We start from the raw sequence: 19,933 nt of genomic DNA on the forward strand, positions 1-19,933 counted from the left end.
TCATACTCGTTTCGAGTGACTGCCGAGCACCGCCGATGATGATGATGATTCCCTCCAGCGATCATAAGACATGGGAGCAAAATTAAGTCATTCGGCTCATCAAGTCTGCTCCACCATTCGATCATGACTGATCTATTTCTCTCACACAACCCCATTCTCCTGCCTTTTCCCTGTAACCGTTGGCACCCTTGCTAATTAAGAGCCTATCGATCTCCGCTTTAAAAAAAAAGCCCAATGACAAAAAAAGCCCATCAGTGAATTCCACAGATTCACCACCCCCTGGCTAAATAAATTCCTCCACCGATGCTGCCTGACCTGCTGTGTTCCTCCACAACTTTGTGCTTTTCTCCAGATTCCAGCCTCTGCAGCTCCTTGCGTCTCAGTTAACGTTAGGACAGTATGAGACTACGTCACTCCTAGATTCTTTTTCAATGGAATGGAACAAAAAGAATATTTGATGTGGTGCCCAAATATATGAAGATTGTTCTGAGACATCATCATTTCACAGGTCAACTACCATCTGGTATACTGGCACACTGTTCAGTTTCTGTATTTACTCCAAACATGGTTGGCATTCAGGCCCCTCAGTCACTGCTCCAGTCTGACTCACTTTTAATCCAATTTCTCACCGAATTCCACATTCTGCTTTATATTTGCATTGTTTCTACTTCAATGAATCTCAGTGTATTTGGATTTCTGGAAGAGGGATACTAGCAAATGGGGCGGGCATAAATGAACATCTTGGTTAGCATGGACGAGATGGGCCAAAGGGCCATTTCCCTGTAGTTTTATAACATACCCAATAGTGAAAGATTTGTCCAATTTAAAGATTCTGTTATTCACATTTTTTACCAAGTCATTAGTGCTCAGAATCTCACATAACATCCTTCATAGCATAGTTTTATTACATTCTGTTATTTCAAGGTGACGGCCTTTAAGGCCAGCTGCAGTTTGGACTTTGAAAATGGCATTTAAAAACCTGGGTTACTCTGGTATGTGGCCTCAGTGGGTTATTTCTATACACTTTGGGCGGGCGGCACAGCGGTAGAGCTCTGCCTTACAGCACCAGGGACCCGGGTTCCATCCTGACTACAGCCGCTGTCTGTACGGAGTTCGTACATTCTCCATGTGACCGTGTGGATTTTCTTCGAGTGTTCCAGTCTGCTTCCACATTCCAAAGACATGCAAGTTTGTAGGTTAAAATTGGCTTCTGTAAATTGTCTCTCTAGTGTGTAGGATGGAATTGGCATGCGGGTGATCGTGGTCAGAGGCCGAAGGGCCTGTTTCCACACTGTATCTCTAAACTAATCTAAACTTTATACTTAATCTGGGATTGTGTTTATGTATAGTAATACTGAACTGAACGCAAAAAAAATAACTTCACCATATCTCAGTACATGTGATTGTAAAGAATCATTGACTAATTCATGTAGTTATAGTTAACCAGGTTTAATTTATCATGGTTTAAACACTGGAATTATATTGCCAGTTTCTAATCTCAATTACTAGACCGAACAAATATGTGATTACTACAGTCTGTATCCTGTAGATTTCCTCCACCCCCTCCAGCCTCAGGACACAAGTGGCATCTTGCCCAGGAATATTTTGTTTGCTTCTAACCCATAAACAAGTGAAAAAGAAGTGTTGATCACGGTCCTCTCTAATTTTCAGGCTATCTCAGAGCTCTCCAGCCAACAGAAATGCCTTTGAATTGCAGCCAAAGATACTCAAAGAAATGCAGCGACCAGTCAACATGTGAAGCAGTAAAATGAAATCATGAGCTAACATGTGGGGCAAGAGTGAAGAGGAGAGAAAAATGTGAAAGAAAATAAAAAAACACTTGCAGCATGCCATTCAAGGCAAAATCACACCTGGTCCAAGACATTCAGGGCAAAATCATGCATGGCTGATGACATTCAAGGCAATATCATGCATGTTCTAACATGTGATATCTTCCCAGTTCTGACAAATAATCGTCCATCTGAAACATTCTCTTTCCACAGATGCCGCCTGACCTCCTGAGTTTTCCCCGCTTTTTCTAATTTGAGCTGAGCAAAACTTGACAATATTGGCTTTCAATATCATGGAATAGATAACATGTGGATTAACGGGTCTGCCATGATAGTACTGACTAATGGAGCAGGCTAGAAGGACTGAATGGCCATCTCTCTGCTTCTATATTTTTCTGCGATTCTCCACTCTAGAAATGTACACTTTACAATCCACGTGGCAGTAATTAACAATAAACATTGTTGAAAGAATTTGACAGATAAAAAAAAAAATCAGACACCAACTAAAATGTCAAAGACGAGATGCCATTGCTTTAAGTTGACAGAGGCAAAGTTAAATGAAGATGAGCGAGGGACTTAAAAAAAGAGTGGTGGGTGCCTGGAACACACAGCCAGGGGTGGTGGTAGAAGCAGATACAATCGTGGCATTTAAGACATCACATGACAGCAGAGGAAATTAGTTGAACTTGGCATCATGTTCAGCATGGACATTGTGGACCGAAGGGCCTGTTCTTGTGTAGTATCACTCTATGTTCTATGATAGTCCAGTCAGGTATACACTGACTTTAGGAGAGCGTCATACGTGTTCCTATTATTTCACACATGGGGCAATTTTAATTTGGCGACATGCCAGCAACAATAATCAAAATATATCTCTTTTAAAGCAACATACGCAATGCCATTTTAAAACAGAAAAAAATGAGAAAATATATCAACAATGAATCAGACAGTGAGTTGCCAGTCACACGGAGTTAACAGTAAGTACTACACTGCACCTCAGACAAATGGTTCCATCGCCAGTACATACGACAATCAAACACTCTTCACTCCCACATCTTCAACCTTTGTTACACTTCCGACAATTCATAAATTATGAAGATAATAAAGTTACGATCTGCTCTCTGAATAAGGGTGAGACGGCATTTGTCAAGGTCCAGCTGTATTCCCATTCTCCCTATGGAGTGCGGAATAACAATGCAGCTTTGGAAGCAGGTGCAATGGCGTTTCAGAGGCTTACATATGAATGGAGGAATTTGAAGTATATTCAGGCAGAGGGAATTAGTTTACTTTGGCATCACGTTCGACACTGATGTGCTGGGCCGAAGGGCCTGCACCCGTGTTGAAAATGCAGTGAATGGGGGTGGGGGGGGGGGGGGGGGGGGGGGGGTGGATATGGATTGTATGCAGTCAGGGGGGGGGGATTAGTTTATTTTGGCATCACATTCAGCATGGGCTTGGCATGCTGAAAAGCCTGGTCCTCTGATGAATGTTCTACGAGTACACACTGAGACGAACCGACCCGAAAAGTTACCTATCAGTGTTCTCTAGAGATGCTGCCTATCCCGCTGAATTACTTCAGCACTCTGTGTCTTTTTTGAGACAAATGCCAATTGCTGCTGGAAGATCACCAGTTCTCAAGGCCCCCTCTTCGCTGCCACAGCAAGGAACCGCTCACCTCAGGGGCTGAAGAAGGGTCTCGACCCGAAACGTCACCTATTCCTTTTCTCCAGAGACGCTCTGACCCGCTGAGTTACTCCAGCTTTTTGTGTCTAATTTCAGTCTAAACCAGGATCTGCAGTTCCTCAGGGTGCTGCAGTCTTGCATATCCTCAGGACTACCTGGTGAGGGATGCACCGAAGCTTAATGCAGCTGCTGCAAAGTCCCTATAGGGCAAGGTCACTGCTTAGGAGCCACCGCTATTACACACAGTAACGATGACCAACCTCTTTGACATATCCCTCAGAGAATATTTGTTGTAGTTAAGAGACAGGCCCTTTGGTCCACTGCTCCACGCCGATCACTGATCACCCATTTACACTTTTTCGTTTAGTTTTAGAGATACAGATTGGAAAAACAGGACCACCGTGCCCACACCAACCAATGATCACCCATACACTAGTTTTAGCCTACGACAAGTTGCTGAAGTTAATTAACCTACTATTCTGCAGTCTTTGGTATGCGGTAGGTAACCGGAACACCTTAGACCCACTGTTCTCTATTGCTCCACTTTCTCATCCACTCCCTTCACACTAGGGCAATTAACATCACCACCTCCAGTTTAAATTCCATTTGGAATATTTTGGAGGACCAAGAAACCAAGAACCAAGAACATACAAACCCGTCTTTGGAAAGTGGGGCATCCCGAGGAAAGCCCCACTGTGAGAACATGCAAACTCCGTACAGACAGCACCCGAGGTCAGGATAGAAACAGGATCTCTGGGCACTGTTTAGGCATCAATACTACCCTCTGCATCACGGTTGCCCAAATAAAATAAAAACTGATGATACTCTGCCAAAGTGCCAAACTTTTAAGTAAATACCTTCTCCAGTGTGAGGGGAGACACATTAGAGGAGGAGAATAATGGCACAATGTATTGTCCATTTAAAAAAAAAAGATACAAAGTGCTGGAGTAACTCAGCGGGTCAGGCAACATCCCTGGAGAACATGGATTGGGGACATTTCATGTCAAGGCCATTCTTTAGGGATGCTGCCCGACCCGCTGAATTACTCCAGCTCTTTGTGCCCCTTTTTTCTGTAAACCAGTTAATTGTTTCTAGGTAAGATAGACATAAAGTGCCGAAGTAACGCAGCGGGTCAGGCAGTCTGAAGAAGGCTCCCGACCCGAAATGTCACCAATCGTTGTTCTCAAAAGAAGCTGCCCGACCCTCTATTAGTGAAATCTGCTGAATAGAGAAAGACGTGGATAGAATGGATGTGGAGATGATGTTTCCGTTAGTGGGAGTCTCGGGCCAGAGGTCATAGCCTCAGAATTAAAGGTCGTACCTTTAGAAAGGAGATGAGGAGGAATTTCATTAGTCAGTGGGTGGTGAATCTGTGGAATTCATTGCCACAGACGGCTGTGGAGGCCGTCTGTTGATTTGTAAGGTGGAGATTGATAGATTCTTGATTAGTATGGGTGTCAGTGGTTATGGGGAAAGGCAGGAGAATGGGATTGAGAGGGCAAGATTGATCAAGCATGATTGAATGGCAGAGTAGACTTGATGGGCCAAATGTCCTATACCTTATGAACTTATGAGTTACTCCACCACTTTGTGTCTATCTTTGTCTTCCCACCTTGTTTCTACATATTGTCCATCTAATTTTCAGCTCCCCACTTTCCACACGACTTGCATCCTCCAACACATGAATAAAAAGGGCCACAATATTCAATCCCCGGATGCCTTTGCTTTAAAGGCTTGCTTCTTCCCCTGGAATGGCATTTGATTTAAATACCTGGTATGAAAGTAAAAACTCGGATGGATTTGCTCCTCCACTCCCACATACCTCCAAGATTCACACATGACTCAGCCGGTCACTGCCTCTCCCTCCGGAGGGGCTTTGCATTCAAAGGGAAAATTAGTACCCACTCCCTCCACTGTGTTTAAAAAAAAATAACTCTGTAGAAATTACTGCTGCATTTTAGCGGCTTTTTTTAATTTGCATTTAAAAAGAATGAAAACCATCCAGTTTCTCCGATTTCACTCTCAGACGCCACCTACTAAATTCCATTGCAGGTCACTTCGTTCCAATGTTGAATTTGTTTTTCCCTACTTCACTCCCTCTCCCTCTCAGATCTTCAGTCAAAAAGATCAGAGTAGGACCATCTCAATTCGAAACCCCGTGTCGTTCCGTTAAGTCTGTTTAACTCACTGATTTTGCTATTTTGATGGACTTGGGTTTGATTTATGGGTTTTCTTTAATCGACGGGTCTGGTCTACCGATGTGAAGCAATTTGTTGTCCTGGTGTGTAATTGGCCCTGTAAAGGTGAGGTGTGGGGTAAGCTGGTGTGTGTGTGGGGGGGTTTTTTAGGGGGGGGTGGGGGTCCTCTTAGACCTTTCCTTCCCTCCCCCGTGTAGGATTTTGCACCAACAACCAAATATACTATTGCTCTAGTATCTTTACCAACAACCCCCTTATTCAGCGGCCAGCGAGCCCTCCACTCCCAATACTCACTGGCCTAAGAGGCATCAGTATTACTAACCCCGGGCGGGTGGGTCTCACCCAACACCATTATCTTACCGGGATATTGAGGCGCAACATACGCCGCTTGTTCCTCTTCATCCCCCCTTTCTTCTTGCCCGTGTCCACGGCCGTACTTCCCATGTGTGGTCTCCAGCCGGCTGGTGGTGCAGAGACGGCGAGCCTTCAACCTGCCAAACCCTTGTTGACAGCGGCGCAGCGCAACACCTCGGTGGATGATGCGAAGCGAGGAAGCTTCCTTTAAGTTACCTCCCCTTCCGAAAGTCCTCTGGTGCTTTGAAACCTCCTCCTCCCTCTCTCTGTCTCTGTGCCGGGCTGCAGCGACCACCCGACACGGGGGGCGATGCACTGAATTCCCCGATGCACTGAATTCCCCGATGCACTGAATTCCCCGATGCACACACGGGAGCGACCCGCGTCCTCTTGCCAGCTCCAAACCAACTCCACGCCGACTAGATGTTTATTAATATCTCCTCGTCCTGCACACGTGAGGATCGCAGTTCCCAATCAAGAGACTCTCCAAAAAGAAAACAAATGCACATTGAGTGTGTGTGTGTGTGAGAGAGAGAGAGAGGGAGAGCTTTGTTTTAAAGGGGCAATTCTGTGTTTTAATCCACCCCTGGTTTGCTATTTCCTATCGATCTGCCAGCGGGCACCAAAGTCAGAGTGCACAGATTGCAACTGGTTAGATTCGGGTCCAAATCGAGTGTAAACATCCGTCTGTCCGGTTGCAGGAAAGAGCGGAAAAAAAAAGTTTCAGGAAATGAAGCGTCGGCTCGACAGCGGGCGAAGCTGGAGTGTCAACTCAAAGCCAAGCCCCGTCATGTCTCAACATTCGCGCACACCTCCCCTAATCTACCCAGCCCAGCTGTAAACTCCTCCCTGCATCAAACACAGCGCTCAAAAACATCAACAGCAAAATATCCCCTCTCCAAGCCACAACGTGGGTTGCAATTGCAACGGAATGGCGGTGAGATGCTGTGAGCCAATTCCAAACCATCCAGAGCGCTGAACGTACACAAACACTGCCGCATTCATGCTCCAACCTCATGTTACGTAACGCCCTCTCGCCATGTGTTGCAAGTGTAGCAAACAACGGGCGGCGCTGCACGTTATTTAGTTACACAAACTGAAACAAATGTGTGACAAACATTGACAAAACTAACCCCCCCCCCCCCCCAACCTCGCGTTCTCCCAAAAGTTTGCATCTCCAGAGTGTTTCATTGTCATATGTACCGTTAATAGAGCGATATTCTTACTTACAGCAGCATGACAGGCCTGTATACGCAATAGACACAGATAATACATAAACAAAACAAATACATTAATAAGGACAATACAAGGCATGGGCCCTTCGGCCCATAATGTTTGTGCTGAATAGGATGCCAAGTTATCAGCTTGCACATGATCCATCTGCCTCTATTCCCCGCACTCACATGCGTCTCTAAACGCCTCTTAAAGGACACTATGGTATCTGCCTCCACCACCTCTCCAGGCAATGTGTTCCAGGCCCCCACCACTCTCTGTGTAAAATAACATCCAAACAATCAGCCTGAACATGGGTCTCGACCCGAAACGTACCCATTCCTTCTCTCCAGAGATGCTGCCTGTCCCGCTGAGTTACTCCAGCTTTTTGTGTCTATCTTCGATTTAAATCAGCATCTGCAGTTCTTTCCTACACAATATATCCAAACGTCTCCATTTGCAGAGATTGTGTTGATTGTTCATTTTACTAATAGCTACAATACTGACATAGAACAGTACAGCACAGGAACGGGCCCTTCGGCCCGCAATGTTTCTGCTGAGCATGATGCCAAGTTAAACTGATCTCATCTGCCTGTTCTCATCCACATCCCACTATTCCCCACACTTCCACTGGCCTATATAAAACTCTTCAAGCCATCACCATATCAAAATATTAGTTGAGTATTTTAATTCAATTTTAATACAATACTAGTGCAAAAGAAAACGTAGTCCATAGTGCAATCAAAGACAGTCCATATATGTTCATAATTGAGGTCAGTTTTGTGTAGCATCAAGAGCCTGTGTTTCTGAACTATGCTGTAACATCCCTGTACAAAATATCATGTACACAGCATCTGAGGCCCGAACCTTCCTACCACAGCAAAATTGGAGAGATTGCAGAGAACATGAAAAGTTTTAATTGGTGATTTGAGAATTACCACGGTCACGGAACACTACGGAACATCACGGAACACTGTGGACCACTTTGAGCCCCATTATGGACTTGTTTTTCTGAATGTGTTTTGTATTAACGGTAGGGTCATAGTCACACAGCACAGAAACAGGCCCTTCAGCCCACTGTCCATGCTGACAAAGATGCCCCATCTAAGCTAGTCCCATTTGCCTGCCAGTTACCTATCTCCAAGTGTCATTTAAATGCTGTTAAAGTACCTGCCTCAACTATCTCCTCTGGCAGCACTTTCCATATGGGCACCACCCTCAGTGAAAAAGTTGTCCCTTGTTTTCTTATTAATTCGTTCCCCACTCACCTTAAACCTATGTCCTCTGGTTCTTGATTCCCCTATCCTGGGTAAAGATCCACCCGAGTTATTCTCTCATGATATTTTATACCTCTATAAGATAACCCCTCAGTTTCATCTGTGTAATGTTGTGGTTTCTATTTAACAGTCTTTTTTTCCACTGTCTTGGGAATTCATGGATAATTAATGTTTTTGTCTGACTTCATGTATCCGTGAAGCTGCTGCAAACAAGAATGCTATTGTAGTTTGTGCCTTGTGCATGTGGTAATAAATTCAACCACTCCAGATGCATAGTGCAAGCTTTCATGGTCAAATGTAGACCAATGAAAATCCAGTACACTACGGTCCATCCCGTAAATTACGATGGACTTTTATCTCTAATAATGTCTTTGCACTAGATAAGGTATCCAATTACAATCCTTTTCCCAAGGTGGAAGAGCCAAAGACTAATGGGCATAGCTGTAAAATGAGAGGGGCAAAGTTTAAAGGAGATGCGTGGGGCAAGTTATTTTACACAGAGGATGGTGGGTGCCTAGATCACACTGCCAGGAGTGGTAGTAAAGGCAGATATGAGAGGTGAATTTAACATGCTGTGAGATAAGCACATGGATATGCTGGGAAAGTAGGGATATGGATCACACGCGGGCGGAGGAGATTAGTTTAACTTGGCATCAAGCTCGGTACAAACATGATGGGCCAAAGGGCCTGTTCCTGTGCTGTAGTGTTCCATATTCTATCATTTGCATACTAATGTCTTGGTTTTGCAGTCTTATTTCTTTTAGAAATTGCATATGATTGATGTCTAATTTGTTTTTGGTGTGTTTGTCTGAGTCTATGTGCCTGAGATCATCGCACCTGCACTGGACAGACGGATGTTCACACTCGTTCTTTTTCCAAAAATAAATTTTATTCAGAATAAAAAAACAACACAAGAACTGCAAAAACCCTTCAGTGGCTCTACATACATTCATTAGCATTATATTTGGTGGTGTTCCATAACTATCATTGCACCAGGCATCCTTGCCCCTCATGTGCCCCCACTGGGGGCGGCGCGACTCTCGTCAGCAGCGGCCTCTGCAGTCCGTCTGCGTTTTTATTATTTTATGTCTATGTTTTTATGTAGTTTTTGTTATTTTTTGTTGGGGTATGTGTGTGGGGGGGGGGGGGGGGGGGGGGGGGGTGGGGTGGGAGGGAGGGGGTAATTTTTTAAATCTCTCCCTGCACGGGAGACCCGACCTTTTCTTTGTCGGGTCTCCGTTGTCGTTGGGGCTGCAACGAGGAGCGGCCTCCAACAGGAAGACCGGGGGCTCTGGTGCCGACTACTCACCTCACCGTCGCGGAGCTGGCCGAGTCCGGAGCGGGTGGAGCTGTGGTGGACGCTGCTGCGGCCCGACCTCTGGAGCCCGCGGGTCCCTGGAGGGAGACCGCTTTTCAGGGCTCCCGCAACGGCGACTTCTCCCGCCCGAGTTGCGGGGTTGAAGAGCTCCTGGAGCGGGGCCTTACATCATCGCCCCGCGCGGCTTGGAATGGCCGCGGGACTCTGCGAGCGCACGCCGGGGGCTCTAACATCAAGAACCCGGTGTGCGACCTTGCATCACCCGCCGTGGCTTTAATGGCCGCGGGACAATCGCCATCGCCCGCCGGGGGCTTTGACTTTGACTCTGACATCGGGGGGGGAGAGTGCAGTGGAGAGATAAGTTTTTTTGGCCTTCCATCACAGCAATGTGATGGATGTTTATGTAAATTATGTTGTGTCTTGGGTCTATTTGTTTGTAATGTATGGCTGCAGAAACGTCATTTCGTTTGGACCTCAAGGGGTCCAAATGACAAATAAATTGTATCGTATCGTATATCCCTTCCCTTGTTTGAGGGGCGTCTCCACCAGACCCCGCCCCCCACAGAGCCTTGGCGTAGACTGCACCCAGCGTCAGTGTGTCCCTCAGCACGTACTCCCGCAGTCTGGAATGGGTTTGTCGGCAACGTTCCCTGACGGACATCCTGCTCTGCTGGGAGGCTAACAAGGTTTGGGCAAACCAAAGGCAGTCATTCACCGAGTTGGTGACATTCCAGCAGCACTTGACATCCTTTTCCGAATGTGTCCATAGGAACAGTCCGTAAAACAGAGACTCCTCTGTAACGGAACTGTTCGGGATAAACCGTGACAAGGACGCTTGCATCATTCTCCAAACTTTCTTTGCAAATCCACTCTGCGAAGAGGTGGGCAATTGTCCCCTCCCCATAGCAGCCATCCCTAGGGCAGTGTGCATGAGATCCTGATGGTGGGCAATTGTCCCCTCCCCATAGCAGCCATCCCTAGGGCAGGGCATGAGATCCCGATGGTCCAGGAAAGATCTGACTTGGAGTATCCCTCACCACCAACCAACCTACTTTCATGCAGGAAGCCTGTCAGGTGAGACAGATGAACTCAGAGCACAGATTGTGAGATTACAGCTATTGTGGAAACATAGTTGGGGAATGGAGAGGATTAGAAGCTCAATTGTTCCAGGGTACAGAGGCGACAGGTGTGATCGAGGTGAAGGTACAGGAAGAGAGGGAGGTGTGTTTTATGGAGAACATCACAACAGTACTCAGAAAGTCTCTGGGAGAAATATCCGAGAGGCTATATGGGTAGGATTTAGACACAAGGAAGGGTTGATCATTTTGACAGGATTACACTACAGGCCTCCCAATAATCAGCAGGAAGTTGGGAGGTACATATAGACGGAAATCAGAGAAAGGTGCAAGAATAATAGTGGGTGATTTCAACTTCTCTAATGTTGACTGGGACTGTCTGAGTGTTCAGAGGTTAGATGGGCCAGGAATACTTAAGTTGTCCTGGAAAGTTTTCTAAAGTAGTATGTAGATAGCTCCATCAGAGGGGCTTCACTTGATCTCCTCTTGTGAAATGAGATTGGAGAAATGATTGATGTATCCAGTGACCATTCACAGAGTGTGGATTTGCAAAGAAAGTTTGGAGAATGATGCAAGGGTCCTTGTCACGGTTTATCCCGAACAGCTCCGTAACAGAGGAGTCTCTGATTTACGGACTGTTCCTATGGACACATTCAGAACATTATTCTGATAGTTTTCAGATGGTCATGGAAAAAAAATAGGATTGGGCTTAAAGTTAAGGACATATTTTCTTGGCATCAGACAGAAACTCTGCTAGAGTGAAGGCCAGGGCAAGGCTGGCAAGATTAGGGAATCCTGGTAAACGAAGGATATGCTGTTTAACCCTGACTCCAATGATAAGAATATATTTTGCTGCGATGTTTACACCAGCATGTCTTTCAAGCATCTGATTCATTTTTTTGTTGAAATACTTTCTGAACAGTGCTGATCTCAAAAAGCAACTATCGTCAGGAAGATTGTACAGGAGCCTGAAACCATTACCCCCAGGTTCAAGAACAGCATTGAGTAGACAATAGACAATAGGTGCAGGAGCAGGCCATTTGGCCCTTCGAGCCAGCACCGCCATTCACTGTGATCATGGCTGATCATCCACAATCAGTACCCCATTCCTGCCTTCTCCCCATATCCCTTGACTCCACTATCTTTAAGCGCTATATCTAACTCTATCTTGAAAGCATCCAGAGAATCGGCCTCCACTGCCCTCTGAGGCAGAGAATTCCACAGATTCACAACTCTCTGGGTGAAAAGGTTTTTCCTCATCTCCGTCCTAAATGGCCTACCCCTTATTCTTAAACTGTGGCCCCTGGTTCTGCACTACCCCAACATCGGGTACATGTTTCCTGCCTCTAACGTGTCCAATCCCTTAATAATCTTATATGTTTCAATAAGATTCCCTCTCATCCTTCTAAATTCCAGTGTGTACAAGCCCAGTCACTCCATTCTTTCAACATATGACAGTCCAACCATCCCGGGAATTAACCTCGTGAACCTACGCTGCACCCCCTCAATAGCAATAATGTAATTCCTCAAATATGGAGACCAAAATTGCACACAATACTCCAGGTGTGGTCTCACCCAGGCCCTGTACAACTGCAGAATGACCTCTTTGCTCCTATACTCAACGCCTCCTGTTATGAAGGCCAACATGCCATGGTGAAAGATTGTCGGTGTGGACTTGGTGAGCCAAAGAGCCTGTTTCCATGCTGTATCTTTTAATATTTCAATCAAAACCAGTATCAGTCCTGATGTTGGTTCTTGACCTGAAACATTGAGGTCAAGGAAAGAGAGTTCACATCGCGGCCCTGTTTCCAAGATTCAAGATTCAAGAGAGTTTATTGTCATGTGTCCCAGATAGGACAATGAAATTCTTACTTTGCTTCAGCACAACAGAACATAGAAGGCATGAATACAGAACAGATCAGCGTGTACATATACCATTGCATAAATATATACACACATGAATAATAAAACAGATAAAGTGCAAATAAACAGATAATGGGCTATTAATATTCAGAGTTTTGTTTGAGTTGAGTTTAATAGCCTGATGGCTGTGGGGAAGAAGCTGTTTCTGAACCTGGACGTTGCAGTCTTCAGGCTCCTGTACCTTCTACCTGAAGGTAGCAGGGAGATGAGTGTGTGGCCAGGATGGTGTAGGTCCTTGATGATGCTGCCAGCCTTTTTGAGGCAGCAACTGCGATAGATCCCCTCGGTGGTAGGGAGGTCAGAGCCGATGATGGACTGGGCAGTGTTTACTACTTTTTGTAGTCTTTTCTGCTCCAGGGCGCTCAAGTTGCCGAACCAAGCCACGATGCAACCGGTCAGCATGCTCTCTACTGTGCACCTGTAGAAGTTAGAGAGTCCTCCTTGACATACCGACTCTCCGTAATCTTCTCAGGAAGTAGAGGGGCTGATCTGCTTTCTTTATGCATCAGTGTACTCGGACCAGGAGAGATCTTCAGTGATGTGCACGCCCAGAAATTTGAAGCTCTTGACCCATTGATATAAACGGGACTGTGGGTCCCCATCCTACCTCTTCCAAAGTCCCCAATCAGTTACTTGGTTTTGCTGGTGTTGAGGGCCAGGCTATTGTGCTGGCACCATTTGGTCAATCGGTCGATCTCTCTTCTATACTCTGACTCGTCCCCATCAGTGATACGTCCCACAACAGTGGTGTTGTCAGCGAACTTGATGATGGAGTTCGCACTATGACCAGCTACGCAGTCATGAGTATAGAGTGAGTACAGCAGGGGGCTGAGCACGCAGCCTTGAGGTGGCTCCCGTGCTGATTGTTATCGAGGCTGACACCTTTCCACCAATTCGAACAGTCTGTGGTCTGTGAATGAGAAAGTCGAGGATCCAATTGCAGAGAGATGCGCAGAGACCCAGTTCTGCGAGTTTGGTAACTAGCTTGGAGGGGATGATTGTATTAAATGCCGAGCTGTAATCAATGAATAGCAGCCTGACATATGAGTTTTTGTTGTCCAAGTGGTCCAGAGCGGAGTGGAGAGCCAGCGAGATCGCATCCACCGTTGATCTGTTGTGGCGGTAAGCGAACTGCAGTGGGTCCAGGTTTTTGTCGAGGTAGGAGTTGATTTGCTTCATGATCAACCTCTCAAAGCACCTCATTAACACTGGCGTTAGTGCCACTGGTCGATAGTCATTGAGGCACGTCACCTTACTCTTCTTAGGCACCGGTATAATTGATGCCCTTTTAAAGCAGGTGGGAACCTCAGACCTCAGAAGTGAGAGGTTGAAAATGTCCGTAAAAACTCCAGCCAGTTGGTCCGCACAGGTTTTTAGAACACGACCGGGTATGCCATCAGGTCCAGGCGCTTTTCGAGGGTTCACCCCTGTGAAGGATTTTCTGACGCCAGCCTCTGTGACTGTGACTGAAATACCATCACAGCGAATGGGGGCTCGAGAAGGCACATCAGTGTTCTCCCTATGAAAGCGTGCGTAAAACGCATTGAGCTCGTCAGGGAGTGATGCTGCGCTGACATTCGAGCTACCTCCTGATTTTGTCTTGTAGGAGGTGATGGCATTCAAGGCCCGCCACAGCTGCCGAACATCTGTCTCATCCTCCAGCTTGGAGCAGAAGTCCCTTTTGGCCTTTTTGCTGGCCTTACCAAGGTCGTATCTGGACTTTCCACCAATCTTTCCACCCCCATGCACAAGAAGCGACAAGACAGACACCATTGTATGCAGATGCCAAGAAGTGTGTTCAGCTCTGGACACCCATGCCATCTCTGGGTGCCCACTGTACCACCCACCAAATGCAGCTCAGGGCCTGGCAGATATTGACGCAGAGACAACAACCTGGCTGTGCAACACCCGGCTTGACATCTAACTATTCCTTTGGTTTATTTCATTCGCAAGAAGAAGAAGAAACTCTGGCTGAACAACTTCTAATCTTATGTGTGGACTCGTTAAGAGGAAGAAGACCTGAAACATTGAGCAACCCCTTGCCTCTACAGAAGCTGCCTGACCTGCTGAGTTCTTCCAGCAGTTTGTTTTTTGCTCTTTTCCCCATCTCTTTGGTTCAGTGTCTTTTGTTCTACTAACTATCTGCTAATGGTAACAGATTCTTGCTATTTACGTTAAAACCAATCCACCAGAATCATGTGCATTCTGTTAAAATTTTCTCTTCATTTTTGCTCTGACAAGCAAATTGAGCAGTGTTATTTTAAAGATATGACTGGCTTGTTGTTTCGTCCACGCGTGGCTGGGCTCACTTCTGCAAAAAAGATCCTCTTCAATTGACTCATGTTCCCCCTATTGTAAGAATATTCCTCTTCAATTGTTGAGGCTGCCTTCCACCTTCATCTGCTTTTACAGAGTTGACAACAATTTACCAGCCATGTGAAAATAACGGACGCAGCCTTTCAAAAGGACTGTTGCACCATGACATTTGCCTTCAAGAGAAAAATAAAACAATGTATTTACAAGGTGATGATTCATCTTAAGGTGACAATTCATCTTAAGAAATTCCTATTTCCTCAGATGCAGCATTAAAACATCCTATCGGAATGCATAACAACTAGGGCGGCATAGTGGCCACAGCGCCAGAGACCTGGATTCGATTCTAACCTTGGGGACTGACTGTGTGGAGTTTGCGTGTTGTCCCAGTGAGGGTTTCCTCCCACATCCCAAAGACGCAAGGGTTTGTCGGCTAATTGGCCTCTGTAAGATTGCCCTGAATGTGTCGGGAGCGGATGAGAAGTGGAATAACATAGAACTAGTGTGAACAGGTGATTGGTGGCCTGCGTGACTTGGTGGGCCAAAGATCCTGTTACCGCGCTGTATCTCTAAACTAAAATTAAACTATACTTGGTTTGGCAACTGCTCTGACCAGGACCTCAAGAAATTGACGAGTTGTGGACACAACCCAGACCATCGCTCAAACCAGCCATCGACTCCATTTACACTTCACACTTCCTCGGGAAAACAACAGAGGTCTACTGTGTGATTTAACCGGATTGTTTACAAAATCATAGACTGTACCTAGACAGAGGACAATAAAGTATAATTGAATTCAATACTATTTATTTTCTCTTTTGTACTACTTGATGTACTCACGTATGGTGTGAACTATTCAGGGTAGCACGTGAAACAAAGGTTTTCACTGTATCTTGATAGGCGTGATAATAAGAATCCAATACCGTCACATGCAATCTGGAGTTGGACAGCAGGTGTGAAACCTTGAACCTGCAACCAAGTCCAATCAGAGAAGAAGAGGGCACAAGGCGCTGGAGTAACTCAGTAGATCAGCCAGCATCTCAAGAGAACGTGGATGGGTGACTTTTCGGGTCGGGACACTTCTTCAGACAATCAGTACAGATCTGGTAGCATCTGAGACACCATCCCATCAGGAACTCATGACAACAGTCAAAGAACCAAATCATATTCCAATTTGGAATGCTACCTGAACTATTTCCAGACCTTCTGCTTTTATTTCAGATTTCCAGTATGTGCAGCATTAACCTCTGGACAGCCAGAGCAGCATAGGCTTCTCTCCTTTTCAATCCATCACCCCTCAACCTGATCATGGAATCGCATAGCACTCAATGCCATTCAGCTCATATCTCCTGTGCTGGCTCTTTAAATAAAAGCAATAGAGCGGCATAGTTGTGTACCTGATAGAGCTGCTGCCTCACAGCACCAGATACCTGGGTACGCTACTGACCTTGGGTGCTGTCTGTATGGAGTTTGCATATTCTCCTTGTGACCATGTGGGTGGGTTACCTCCAGGTGCTCCAGTTTCTTTCCACAACCTAAAGACGTGCGGGTTTGTAGATTATTTGGCCTCCGTAAATTGCCCCTAGAATGCAGGGGTGGATGAGAAAATGGGATGACAGAACAAGTGTGATAGAGTGATCGATGGTCAGCGTGGAATTGGTGGGCCGAAGGGCTTGTTTCCATGCTGTATCTCTAAACTAAACAATGCAATTAGTCAAGTGCCACTGCTCTTTTGCTAATGCCTTTCAAATATTCATTCAACTCCCTTTGTAAGTTACAAATCTGCTGGTCCTCTTTTAGGCAATCAATTAATTTGATAACACTTGCATGGTGATGCAACTGTTAGTCCTGCTGCCTCACAGCAGGAGATGGGGTAGAGAGAGTAAAGGGAACATGATAGGATGGAAATCAAGACAGAAGGGACACCACAATTGGGTATAATGCGAGCTGAGGGTGCTAGGGCTTCATAGTCACAACTCATCTGAATAAACCTACAGGAAATTCCACCATCGATAGGATTTATAGGAGTCGCTGCCTCAAAAAGGCAGCCAGCATTATCAGAGACCCACACCACCCTGGCCACACTCTCATTTCACATCGGGAAGAAGGTATAGGAGCCTGAAAACTGTAACGTCCAAGATCAGGACCAGATTCTTCCCTACAACCATCAGGTTATTAAACACTACAACTTCCAAATAAGTTCTGACCTGCATAGATTTTGGGGCATTTTTCTTGTCTGTGCACTATTATTGTTTGTTTATTTTTAAAATATATATACCTGTATATACTGAACCTTTTTTTGTTATTTGTTCTGGGTTTTACAGGGCACTATGTTTAGACATCTATTGTGCTGCTGGAAGTATCTCATTGTTCCATTTCTAGACATTTGACGATAAAACCCTCGTGATACTTAACGATTCAGGGGATATGGATGATTAAAAGCGGGAGAGAAAGGTGAAAAACGGCACAATAGTGGGGCTGTGAGATACAAAACACTCCAGATTCTGGACAACTGAAATAGAAGGTGCTGAAAACATTCAGCAGGTCAGGCATCATCTGTTGGGAGGGAGAGAGAATGAAAATTGTGAACAGACCTGGTAAACATAGAAACATAGAAATTAGGTGCAGGAGTAGGCCATTCGGCCCTTCGAGCCTGCACCGCCATTCAATATGATCATGGCTGATCATCCAACTCAGTATCCCGTACCTGCCTTCTCTCCATACCCTCTGATCCCCTTAGCCACAAGGGCCACATCTAACTCCCTCTTAAATATAGCCAATGAACTGGCCTCGACTACCCTCTGTGGCAGTGAGTTCCAGAGATTCACCACTCTCTGTGTGAAAAAAGTTCTTCTCATCTCGGTTTTAAAGGATTTCCCCCTTATCCTTAAGCTGTGACCCCTTGTCCTGGACTTCCCCAACATCGGGAGCAATCTTCCTGCATCTAGCCTGTCCAACCCCTTAAGAATGTTCAAAAGGGAACTGCAGATGCTGGAATATCGAAGGTACACAAAACTGCTGGGGAAACTCAGCGGGTGCAGCAGCATCTATGGAGCGAAGGAAATAGGCGACGCTTCGGGCCGAAACCCTTCCTCAGACCTTAAGAATGTTGTAAGTTTCTATAAGATCCCCTCTCAATCTCCTAAATTCTAGAGAGTATAAACTAAGTCTATCCAGTCTTTCTTCATAAGACAGTCCTGACATCCCAGGAATCAGTCTGGTGAACCTTCTCTGCACTCCCTCTATGGCAATAATGTCCTTCCTCAGATTTGGAGACCAAAACTGTACGCAATACTCCAGGTGTGGTCTCACCAAGACCCTGTACAACTGCAGTAGAACCTCCCTGCTCCTATACTCAAATCCTTTTGCTATGAAAGCTAACATACCATTCGCTTTCTTCACTGCCTGCTGCACCTGCATGCCCACTTTCAATGACTGGTGTACCACGACACCCAGGTCTCGCTGCATCTCCCCTTTTCCTAGTCGGCCACCATTTAGATAATAGTCTGCTTTCCTGTTTTTGCCACCAAAATGGATAACCTCACATTTATCCACATTATACTGCATCTGCCAAACATTTGCCCACTCACCCAGCCTATCCAAGTCACCTTGCAGTCTCCTAGCATCCTCCTCACAGCTAACACTGCCCCCCAGCTTAGTGTCATCCGCAAACTTGGAGATATTGCCTTCAATTCCCTCATCCAGATCATTAATATATATTGTAAATAGCTGGGGTCCCAGCACTGAGCCTTGCGGTACCCCACTAGTCACTGCCCGCCATTGTGAAAAGGACCCATTTACTCCTACTCTTTGCTTCCTGTTTGCCAGCCAGTTCTCTATCCACATCAATACTGAACCCCCAATGCCGTGTGCTTTAAATTTGTATACTAATCTCTTATGTGGGACCTTGTTGAAAACCTTCTGGAAGTCCAGATACACCACATCCACTGGTTCTCCCCTATCCACGCTACTAGTTACATCCTCGAAAAATTCTATAAGATTCGTCAGACATGATTTACCTTTTGTAAATCCATGCTGTTAGCTGGTACAAATTGAAAAGGTTACACTGAGCTATAGGAAGTGCTGTGGTAATTTTTAAGACATTATAATTAACAGGCACTGTCCAATATCATATATTGCATTAAATATCTAGCCCATTGCACACCTAACATCACAATTTAATCTAGTTTAATCACTCAAAGATGAATTCTATTAACTATTAATTAAATTGCAACACTAAAAATAAAGGTCACTATTGGATCCAATGTAAGTCGATTCGCTATAACATATATCACAGTCCTTTGTTGAAAATGAAAATTTAATTGACTGTAATTTAAAAAAATATATTCATGGGATTCATGTGCTTGATAAGGTGATAATGGACATTCTTTAACCAGTTATAGTCCAAGTGGGGGTGAAGATTTGGGTAAGGATTTTGACCTATCAACATCAAAAAGCTAAATTTGCTGTAGGTTAAAGAATATCAAGTAATAATTTGTCAGCTTTAGTCAGTCGCCAACGTGCTAATTTAAAATAATTTGATACTATCCTAATGAAGATATAAAGGGGGTAAAAAGTGTAATATCAGTTTTATACCTTTGTCAATTCCCAGTTCATATGTGTACATGGTAAAGGAAAATCAAAACCAAAAAAACAGAAAATTCTGGAAAAACTTAGCTAGCCAGGCAGCATCTGGGGAAGAGGAAATAGTTAATGATTTGAGTCCAGGGCCTTCTATTAGAATTTGGACACAGAATTGGTTTGGGCACAGAAGTCAAAGACGTGTGAT

The 19,933-nt window shown here is 45.3% G+C and overlaps 1 protein-coding gene across 3 annotated transcripts in view; it reads right to left on the reverse strand.

The window, feature by feature from the left end:
* prkag2 (protein kinase AMP-activated non-catalytic subunit gamma 2) overlaps positions 1–19,933 on the reverse strand; it is a 397,145-nt gene that overhangs the window by 356,731 nt on the left and 20,481 nt on the right. The window contains exon 1 of one of the 3 annotated variants that reach the window (XM_033043953.1): positions 6,032–6,307. The exons of 1 other annotated variant lie outside the window; for it this stretch is intronic. In XM_033043953.1, coding sequence (XP_032899844.1) covers positions 6,032–6,115 — 84 coding nt within the window. In that variant the 5' untranslated portion in view covers positions 6,116–6,307. Of the gene's footprint in view, positions 1–6,031; positions 6,308–19,933 lie in introns of those variants that run through there. One more of the 3 variants, XM_033043954.1, reaches the window with a different exon arrangement.

This window comes from Amblyraja radiata, chromosome 2 (assembly GCF_010909765.2).
Source record: "Amblyraja radiata isolate CabotCenter1 chromosome 2, sAmbRad1.1.pri, whole genome shotgun sequence".
NCBI classification, from domain to species: Eukaryota; Metazoa; Chordata; class Chondrichthyes; order Rajiformes; family Rajidae; genus Amblyraja; species Amblyraja radiata.